Below are 10,861 nucleotides of genomic sequence, written 5' to 3'. Positions count from 1 at the left end.
TGTAGGCACAGTTTTTGGAAGTTGGGACACATCATTGAACAAAACAGCCCCTGAATTCCTACCCTCATGGAACTTGCATCCTAGTCGATTGGCTGCTTTTCCCACTCAGAGATGAGCAGCTATTCCACCCTTACAATTAGTCCTTAAGAAACCAGTGCTATATAAAAGTTATAGGGAGCAGCTTTCCTGACATTGGCAGGACCAAACTTTAGTTCACAGCAGGGACACACACAAAGAAAACCAAGAGGAAACTATCACTCCTTAGCTGCAAATAAGTGCTTGATAAACTGAACACGAGCAGTGTTGTTGTATGTATCTCTCCTTCCCTCTCCCCTTCCCACTCTTCTACTTCTTAGTAGATGAGCTGATTAATAATAATTTGGGAGAAGAGGCCAGTACAAAGGTAAAAATAGTTTATCACTTCTTCTTTTCTTTAGGCTTAAAAATCAAATGGGAAAACAAACAAACAAAAAACCAGCTAGGGAAAGAAGAGATATACACACTGTTAGTGTGGTTAAGTCCCCTAGGTAAGGAGATGTCACAGCATATGTGAAACTAAAACAGTTGGGCTCTAGTCAGACAGAGCAATGAGAGGATTATCAAGGTGGTATTATGATATCCTTTCAAATTCTCAGTCTCCAAAAATTATAATTTTTTGGAGTTTTGAAGTCTCAGTCTCTAAAAACTGTAGAGACTGATAATGCCCCACAAAGGGCTCAACAGTAAAGGTAAGATCATTCAGAAATCTCAGAAATTAACTCTTCACCACTACTCTCACTCCCCTATGAATTCCAAGGTGCCCTTGGTCCTTCTGCTATTTTAAGAGACATCAACTCTCTTCTGTTGGAAATGCTTTAAGAGGCCCTGGCGGATCTGCTTAGACTTGATGCAGTAGACAATGGGGTTCATGAAAGGCGGGACCAAGAAGTGCAGGTTGGCCATGAGCACTGCTAGAGCAGGATAGCTGTGCTTCTCTACTCGGTGCAATACAGACAGCCCCAGTTTGGGCAGATAAAAGATGAGAACAATGCAGAGGTGTGAGACACACGTGTTGAGTGCCTTGAGCCGTTCCCCAGGTGATGCAATGCCCAGCACTGTCTGTAGGATCAGTGCATATGAGAGCATGATAAGGGAGGAGTCAAGGCCCAGTGAGAGGAGGATGGAGACCAGGCCAACCAGGCTGTTGACCCAGGTGTTTGAGCAGGCCAGCCCTACAAGGTCACAGTGCAGGCAGTAGCAGTGCGAGAGTATGCTGATCTGGGGAAAGAGCAGACGCCGCAGGAGGATGGGTCCTGGAAGGTTGAGCAGAACAGCCCTCACTAGAATGGCAGCCCCCACTTTGACCATGGCTGAGTGGGTAAGGATTGTGGCATAGTGCAGAGGGTTCCGGATAGCAATGATGAGATCTAAGGCCATGGCGAGCAGCACGCCAGATTCCGCATAGGTGAAGACATGAATGAAGAACATTTGTGCTACACAGAAGTCAAAGGGCAGTTCACGAGCACCTAGCCAGAAGAGCCGCACCATGGTGGGGAAGGTAGAGGCACAGAGACCCAGATCAGATGCTGCCAACATGAACAGGAAGATGTACATGGGTTCGTGTAAGGCTGGGTCTGTGTGGATCAGGAAGAGGATGATACTGTTGCCCAGAATGGAAACCACACAGGTCAAGTTGATGGGGATAGATACCCAATGGTGAAAGGCCTCCAGGCCTGGAAAGCCAGTGAGGAGGAAGGTAGGGTGTGCAAAAGTGCTGGTGTTGCACAAGAACATAGCCATTCCGGGAGGGAATTGTCCACCCTAGGGATAAGAGACATTCATTTATTTGATCATCATTTATAAAGTCCCTACTAAGTGTACCCCAAGGGGCCCTCATAGCACAGTTGTTAAAGTGCTCGGCTGCTAACTGAAAGGTTTTGTTGTTTTGTTTCGGTTTTTTATGTGTAGGCTGTGAAGGAAGATCTGCCCCATGCCCTTTTAACCCGTGAAAGAAACCTAATTCTTCTTAGAATCTCTATTTCCTTCCATTTTCTGGCTAATCTTCTCTTTGAGTAAAGAGGTATTGAGTAATTTTTCTGAGTTGATCTAACTGCTTATGGTTATTTCATTAGTCACTCAGATCTTTACTAAGTAACTATATTCTCTTTGGTCTAAGCAACCTCCTTTTTCCACATAACAAAACCAAAACCAAACCCACTGTCGTTGACCTGATTCCAACTCTTAGCAACCCTATAGAGCTATAGCTAAAAACCTACCTCCCCCAGAGTGTCTTCTCAGAGTAAATAATGAAGAAAAGAGAGTAAATTTCTGTTGAAATTTAATAGCTTTTAGTGGATTCCTTATGATTTTCTGCATAAAATGTCACATCATCTGTGATTGGAGATCCTTTTACTTCTTTCTAATCTGGAAAGCTTTATCTTATTTACTTTCCTAAGCGAGCACCTTCGTGTAACAAGCATCCAAATCAAGAAATGAAATATTGTCAGCACCCCAGATACTCCCTTGTGACCCCTTCCAGTCACTTCTTCCATTGGAGATAACCACTATCCTGACTCCCAGTGTCACAAATTCATTTTGCTTATTTTTGAAATTTGTATAATTAGAGTCATACAGTATGAACATTATGTGTCTGGCTTCCTTTGCTCAACTGCATGTCTCTGAGATTCATCCTTATTGCTGCATGTAGTTGTAGTTCATTTACTCTCATTGGTGTATAGTTCTCCATTGTGTGACTATACCTCAATATATTTATCCATGCTACTGTTGGTAGACATTTGAATAGGTTCCAGTTTGGAGCTAGTATGAATAGTAGGCGCTGCCATACACATTCTAGTACATGTCTTTTGTGAGCAAATATATGCATTTCTGTCAGGTATATACAGTTGATTCTCACCATTTGCAGTAGTTACAGTCTATGAAGTCTCCACAAACACTGAGTTAGTGACTAGTGAGCCATTTTCTAAGGAGCCCTGGTGGCACAGTGTTAAGTGCTCAACTGCTAACTGAAAGGTTGGTGGTTTGAACCTACCAACCTACCAGCCACTCCTCAGGAGAAAGATGGTACAGTCTGCTTTCATAAAAATTACAGCCTTGGAAAACCCTATGGGGCAGTTCTACTCTGTCCTATAGGGTCGCTATGAGTCAAAATTGACTCAAAGGCCATGGGTTTGGATTTGGGTTCGGGAACCATTTCTCTAAGGGAATTATAGGGTTAAGTTTCTGTGAGCCTCTGGGCACAACATTTTCACCAACCAATCAATACATAACCTTGTTTTATGTGTGTTTCTGTTTAAAGACACATTATTTACTATATATTGTTAATTTATCAATGTCGAACTCATAGCCAACAGCACTATAAATCACGCCTGAATGAAGCTCATCTAACACGAATTTCTTCTGTAAGATCTTCTCTGTAGTGTCCTTGGTCTTAGGAACATCAGATAGCACTTTGGCACAATGTTCGCGGGCCATTTTCAACAGTGAAATTACCTACAAAATGTGAAAAACATGGCACTAAATGAACTGTGAAAAGGACACTTGTTTACAGTATGAGCTGAAACAAGAAGGCAGAGGCTTGCCTTGTTCAGTCTCAGCTAGAAAAGTGCACATTGTTTCAGTCCAATCTTCGCCACCCTGCCTATTGTTGGAGAACCATAATTAAAAACAAAATCTCCTGTTGACCCAGACAAGTTCTCTACAAAAGTAAGATAAGGAAAGCAATCTTATCATTAATCAAGCATTGAACCAGACTGTGATGCACAGCACAAGTAATTTACTAAAGCGATTGCTAAGACAGAAAGGAATTTTATCCTTGTATATAGCCAAGCCATTGCAACCCATAACATGCATGTCCTCAAGGTAAATCATAATTATTCCTTAAGTAAGAAGACTTCAGCCTCATCTGTCATCCTAAAATCATCTGGTAATTGGGATAGCCACCTGTGTTTGCCAATTGCCTTTATCCAATGAAAAATAATTCATTTCTCATACCTTTATGGCCAGAGGCAGGTTTGCCACTTGGAGGCAAGTGTCAGCTGAAGTTAGACTCCTGTCCTCCCAGGAAACTGGGAGATAGGGATGCTGTCTTCCTTGATTGATTACATTTCACAAAGATGACTTCCATGCCCTTGAGGAAACATTCCTGGGTTGTAAAATTGGCAAGAGGCTTATTTTGCCTTTCAAAAGATTTACATACATTTCAAAGAGGCAGAGAAAGAATTTACAACTACAAGTCTCTCAAAGGAGATGCTCTGAAGAGAGGATGGGGGCGGGGTGCTCTTCCCTTTTTTCCAACAGGGAAAATTAACATTTTCCCTTTTTATTCTTTCTTTCTTCTAATTTGTATTTGCGCTTACAGCATGCCCATGAAAACCACAAAAGCTCCACAGGATCACCTAGTGGATTCAAACTGCTGACCTTTTGGTTACCAGCTGTAGCCCTCAACCACTCTACCACCAGGGTTTCCTTATGTATCAAAGGCTGTGAATATACTCAGCTTTAGTAAATTCTTCCAAACAGCTTTCCAAAGTAGTTGTACCGATTTACACTCACCCCAGCAGAGTAGGGGAGTTTCATTGTTCTATATCCCCATCAATATTTGATTTTGTTGATCTTTCCAGTTATAGCCACTCAGGGTGCCTATAGCAATATTGGGAGCCCTAGTGCCACTAAAAAATAAATAAATAAACTAAACCTTTCTTTAGTGGCACAGTGGTTAAGAACTTGGCTGATAACCAAAAGGTCAGCAGTTCAAATCCACCAGCCACACCTTCGAAACCCTATGGAGCACTTCCACCCTGTCCTATAGTCGGAATTAACTCAAAGTCATTGAGGGATTTACTTTTTGTTAGTTTGTTTGTTTTGTTTTCAGCAGTATCACATTGTGGATTTAATGCACATTTCCCTGATTACTAATAAAATGAGTACCTTTGTGTATGTTTACTGGCTATTTGAATATTTTCTTTTTTGAACATTTTTCCTATTGATTTGTAGGAGTTCTTTAAATATTCTGAATAGTCACTGTGCAGTTTTGTGCTTTTCACTGGCTTGGCCATTTTCTAACTGCAGTTTTGTAAAAGTTAAGTCACTTCACAGAGCCTCAGCGGTCCTGTCTGCAATATCTGCATTCATGAATCAGCCTGACGCTGTGAAGTTAGACGGCTAGCAAAGCACCTAAGAGATAGTATTTTCTCACGTAGTTCCTTTCCCCATATTAATGAAAGTCTAAGACTCTTTCAGCACAATCTTCTTTATAATATTAGTTCAGAAACATAAGCCCCTGAACTATACCCAAATTCCATTATTCCCTCCTCTGCCTCTGTTCTTTGGAGGTATCTCTTTGGTGAATTGTAAGGATAGAACTGGTAGAGGAAAGGTTCATAGAGGGAGTCATTTAATCCATCCCAACCCTCCATACAATCTCCCTAGGCTGAGTTTAATACGTACATGTCTCCAGCAGGGATGAGTCCACCACAGTCTAATCACGTACTTATTATACATAATATGAGCAACTATCAACGTCAGGACCACCACTCTGTACGACTGTAGGGGGCACCATTCACATTTTAATCTGTGTGAATAAGGCCCTGGAATTGTGGTTCTCAGCCTGTGGGACCACAGTAGGTGGCCCTCATCATGAGCCAGAAATTGGATTGCTAGCTCAGAACTGGCGAGGAGATAGTAATGCACACTAACAATATTTTGGAAGAAAGCACTGAGTATGATGATACACTCACAAAAGGAAGCCGGAGAGACTACTTGGTTGGCAGGCAGGGGACAGGGGTGGAGAGACGATACCTGCTTCACAGAGCTAGAGAATGTTTACCTTTAGTACCATCGTGCCCCCAGAACCTAGCACAGGATCTGGCACAGGATGGAACTAAATAAATGTTTGGTGAAGGAATAAACAGCTGATGTGTTTTACAAGCACCGTCTGACTCGCTAAACTGAGTTTCTGCTGTGTACTGTGTTAGGCAATGGGTGTACAGCAATGAAAGCTAAATATACTCATTTATTCCACCCTGAGTGTGCACAGTTATACCAATTAGTTTGTGATAATGATTATTAATGATGATACTAAGAATAGTTGAAAAGATTTGTCTATGTGGGATCAAATTCACAACAGCATCTCGAACGGTTAGATGAGAAGCTTAAGTGGCAACGAATTTACGTTAATGGTGGTGGAATAATTTGGAAAAGGATATTGAGAACAGTTACATACACAACTTGCAGAATGTAAACAATGTCACTGAATTGTACATGTAGAATTTGTTGAAATGGTGTATCCCTTGCTGTGTATATTTTCACCAAAAGAAAATATAAAGAGTAGTTGCTAGCACTTATTGACCATGTGCCACACACTGAGCTAAGGATGTTACCTGTCAGTTTGGAACGGAGCCTCGGGCTGAATAACTTGCCCCAAGTCAAACATTGGTAATTGGATGAAACTGGTCTCAGCTCAAGACTGTCTGATTCTCAGGGCCATGTGCTAGATTATGGACCGAATCTCCAACTGTCAGGCAAGAAAGGCAATATCTGACAGGTCTGAGCCCAAAGGGAAGGGCTTCTGCTCTACATACAGCTTGGTTCACACTGCAAAATAGCAGCTAAGCCGACATCCTATGTGAAATTCTCACAATAAATGTGGCTTGTGGTCCATATGGGAACTGTGTTGTCACCACCTGCCGTTCTGCATAGTGTCCTCTGTGGGAGGACAGACAAAACCTTCTGTGCACCGCAGGGTTAAGCCACAGCCACGCATCCACAGTCCCAGCTGAAGTAAGGCCAGAGAACTGCCTTCTCAGGCACTTGGTAACTTGGATGCTTCCTTTCTCTGTGGTTCCTACAGACTCCTAGATCCCTGTACTAGATTAAAGCTGCCCTGGCCTGCCCCATTTTTCTCCCCTATGTACCATGCTTTCTGATATTTTCTTACTAAATAATAGTAAGAGTCAAAAAATAACATTCATCTTATGTACATATACTTTACACATATTACCTTCCTTAATCCTCTAGCCCCGTGGGATATTTTCTGATGAGGAAATCAAGCCTCAGAGAGGTTAAATAATTTTCCCAAGGTCGTGAAACTAAGCGATGGAGCCAGAATCCAAAACCAAGTTTGTGTAAAGACAAAGACGATTCTCTCAATTGCTTTAAATAGGGGAAACAGCAATTGTGAGTCCTGGCACTTCATGGTTAACAGGTTCTTTGCCCACAGGGTAATTTAAAGACCAACTTTTCTGTCCCCTATCTCCAGTTCCTTTTCTCTTTAAAGCAGATGCAGAGGTTTGAGGGTAGAACGAGGACACCACTAAGAGGAGCAGTCTTCAGACCAATCCAGCTGAGCCACCCTGCTTCCCAATACTCCCAGCTGTTCTAACCTTTCCGCAGAGATTGTGGCTCCTCTGGACGCAGTGCTAAAGTTACTGTCCACACCTAACGACACCCAAGAATCAAGTAGTGTCTGATGCAAGGGAGGCTGCATCCTTCTCCTCCTGTTTCCCTAACACTTGAGGGTGAAAGGAGAGTTTACCAAAAAGTTACAACCTCAGCATGTAAAAAGAAAGGACAAGAATCTGACCTCACAATGTGACTGTAAACATAAGAAAGAATATAAACCATTTAGCACCTAGTGGGAAATGATCTCCTTAGAAGCAAGGATAGTGAGACTTCACTTTGCATACTTTGGACACATAAAGTAGCAGGTGGGGCGGGGGGTGTGGAGAGAGAAACTCCCCACGAGGTGGATTGACACAATAGACGCAACAATAAGCTCAAGCACACCAGTGATTGTGGGGATGGTGCAGGACCCTGCAACGTTTCCTTTTGTTTTCCATAAAGTCACCATGGGGCTCAGCTGACTCAACTGCAACTAACAGCAACAGGAATTTATTAAATCATAATAGTAACCAGACACCACCCTAGGCTTTCACACCCATTACCCATGAAATCCCTCTCCTTCCAAAGCTTGTGAGTAGCATCCTATCCCTTCTGTAGACAAGGAAACAGAGCCTGGGAGGTGAGGAAACTTGTCAATGACCACACTGGAAGTAAACGGAAGCACAGTCCATTTGACTCCAAGCTCATACATCTGCCTGTTCCTCACCCATAAAAATCTTTAAAACTAATATCTTAGCTCTTGAGGTTATTGTGAGGATTAAATGAGAATACTTGTAAAACACTTCTTATGTGCCCGGCATATAATAGGCACTGAGAATAATTACAATGACTAATGCCTGTTGGAGCCCTGGTGGCAAAGTCATTGAGAGCTCAGGCTTGTAAACAAAGGGTTGGCAGTTCGAATCTACCAGCCCCTCCTTGGAAACCCTTTGGGGCAGTTCAACTTTGTCCTACAGGTTCGCTATGAGTCTGAAACAACTCAACGGTACACAATACCAGTACACAATAATGACAACAACAATTACTACCCTATAAGGTGGGTACAATTATCATCCCCATTTTGCACATGAGAAAACTGAGGCACCAAGTGCTTGGATAACTTGCCTAAGACCACGAAGTTTAGCCCACATTCTTAAGCACCGTTATGCTGCTTCTTTTTGTTAGCTGTAATGATCATTAATACCATTAACGCTGCAAATTTCCTTTCTCAAAAAAGGATAAAATGGGATTACAGATTAATAGGATCTTCTCATTTACCACTCCAGCCTCCTCCCTGACTGCTTATATGCATCAGCTCTTGAGATGTCCCATAGAATAGTTCTAAGACTATACGCAGCCCAAGTGCTTATTGTCTACTCCTGTCTTGCATACTAAAAAAAAACTATGTGAGTTTAATTACAAACTCATGGTTTAGGCATATATGCAAAACAGCCTTCTCCTCGAAGCAGTAATCTCCTGAGAGAACAAAGAAGAAACTTAGTAAAAACCATATTTGGAAGGAGAAAAATGATAGGGATAGTAAGATGGAGAGAGAGAGAGAGACAATCAATGCAGAGCAGACCCTTCTGAGAAGGTAGAGAAAAAAAATTAAACTACACTCTCTGCCCCTCTGCCATCTTATTAGAGCTCCAGGTGACAAGGAACAGTGCAAAGACTGTTTTTTCTCTAATCAGGAAAGTCTTTATCCAAATATCTCCTGACTTGAAGGCTAAGCTATGGTCAACAAGCTTAAGGAAATGACCCAACTTAGAGAAATTTAGAGGCCTTCCTCTCCCAAGATTTCTATGCCAGCCAGGCTTTGTTTTCCACCACACAAAGGGATATAAGGCTTTAAGCCTCTGATTTTGCCAGCTGAGTCCTGGGACTGAGGAAGTCCCAGGCCTGGGGTCAAGATGGAGGTTACAGGAAATAGGCCCTGACACTGCAGCCCTAGGCAAAAAAGATAGTCAGGAGCTGGGGAAGGACCCAGGTTTGCCCCAAGCCCCTGATGCTATTGTGCTTTAGCCAAGATTACGTCTAAAACTGCTCTGCTTAGAAATGAGCTCAATACCAACCCATCTAGGCTGAGCACCTGCAACTGGGTAGTCACAGATGCTTGTCTGCAGGGTCTCCAGCTCCCCCTTAACAACTCAGAGCCCCACCTCCTGCTGCTTTCTAGCTGTCTGAGGCTCTCATAAGGGTCTAGAGACAAATTCAGGAATGTGTGGGGAGATGTCCTATTCTCTATATCCCCTTGCTCCCCCGACCACATCCAAACTGAGAAATACTTGGAGAATACTGCTTTAATATTGGACTTATTAATATTAACTCTGAAAGCTATTAAGGAAATTGCAGAGAGTTCTGATTAAAGGAATAAAACTGGAGTTTTTAAAAGGTTATAGTTTATCAATTTAGGATCCACATAGAAAAAAAAAATCATGATTTCTTAAATAAATCTGATCTATCAGGTTGTTTTTTTTTTTACACTATCCTTTATATAATCACTTTAAATAGTTTTTAAACAATAGACCTGCTTCAAGTCTGATTATGTTAAGTCTTGCCTCGTTTAGAAAGTAAGCAGCCAAAATCCTTGATTAGATTTAACTGGTCACCCCTGGCTGCTTATGAAGAAATGCCAGGATGTGGAATGGTTACAGAACATCTCTAGTATTGAATGATATAAAATTGAGAAAGACAGATAGATAGAATCAAAGATAAACCAAAAACAAAACCATTGCCATTGAGTCGATTCGTACTCATAGCGACCCTGTAGGACAGGGTAGAACTGCCCCGTACAGTTTCCAAGGAGCATCTGGTGGATTCGAACTGCTGACCTTTTTGTTAGCAGCCATAGCTCTTAATCACTCCACCACCAGGGTTTCCAGAATCAAATATAAGATAGCATAAACCTGGAACAGAGGCCTTTTTTAATAAATCACTGGTACGGGTGAATATATTGTAACCCAGCGTTCTTTGATCTTCCCTCCCAACACAGATATATCTGCTAATGGGGTCTGAGATATCTGAAAATATGATTTCTCTTTAACTTGCTTGACAGTCTTTCACAGCATAAGTAATTTGTGTCTATTAAAAGCCTGTATCTCGTCATGTTGTCATTCCAGGGGTTGGGACAGGGCAGCATATTACATATATCTTGTCCTGAGTTTGTGTCCTACACAGGCAGCACAGGATTAGAAGCGTGTGCTATAGACCCACACTGCCTAGGCTTGAAGTCTGGCTTTCCTACTAATTAGCTGCATGACTGTGGGCAAATTCCTGAACACTTCTGCATCCTAATGGTCTGCCCTGCAAAATGGGGATATTAAAAGTGCTGCACTCATTAAGTTGTGGTGAGGGTTAAATGAGCTCATGAAGAAATCATTAACCTTTAATAAGTGTTACCTATGATCAGTTTAACGTGCTGGATCAGATTAACGTGGCTGGCAGCCTTCCTGACTTGGATTAGTTTAGGATGAAGAGTCTC

At 42.1% G+C, this 10,861-nt stretch overlaps 1 protein-coding gene across 1 annotated transcript; it reads right to left on the bottom strand.

Annotated features, from left to right (window-relative positions):
• Positions 1-819: 819 nt before the first annotated feature.
• LOC126079023 (olfactory receptor 51G2-like) lies at positions 820-1,779 on the bottom strand. The gene has a single exon (XM_049889899.1). The coding sequence runs from the start codon at positions 1,777-1,779 to the stop codon at positions 820-822; it is 960 nt and encodes a 319-aa protein (XP_049745856.1).
• Positions 1,780-10,861: the final 9,082 nt, after the last annotated feature.

This window comes from Elephas maximus, chromosome 7 (assembly GCF_024166365.1).
Source record: "Elephas maximus indicus isolate mEleMax1 chromosome 7, mEleMax1 primary haplotype, whole genome shotgun sequence".
Lineage (NCBI taxonomy): Eukaryota > Metazoa > Chordata > Mammalia > Proboscidea > Elephantidae > Elephas > Elephas maximus.
This window is presented reverse-complemented; position numbering and strand designations above follow the sequence as displayed.

What these genes read in the sequence shown, in the direction of transcription:
- LOC126079023 (XM_049889899.1), bottom strand. Translation starts at nt 1,779, where the DNA reads ATGGCTATGTTCTTGTGCAACACCAGCACTTTTGCACACCCTACCTTC.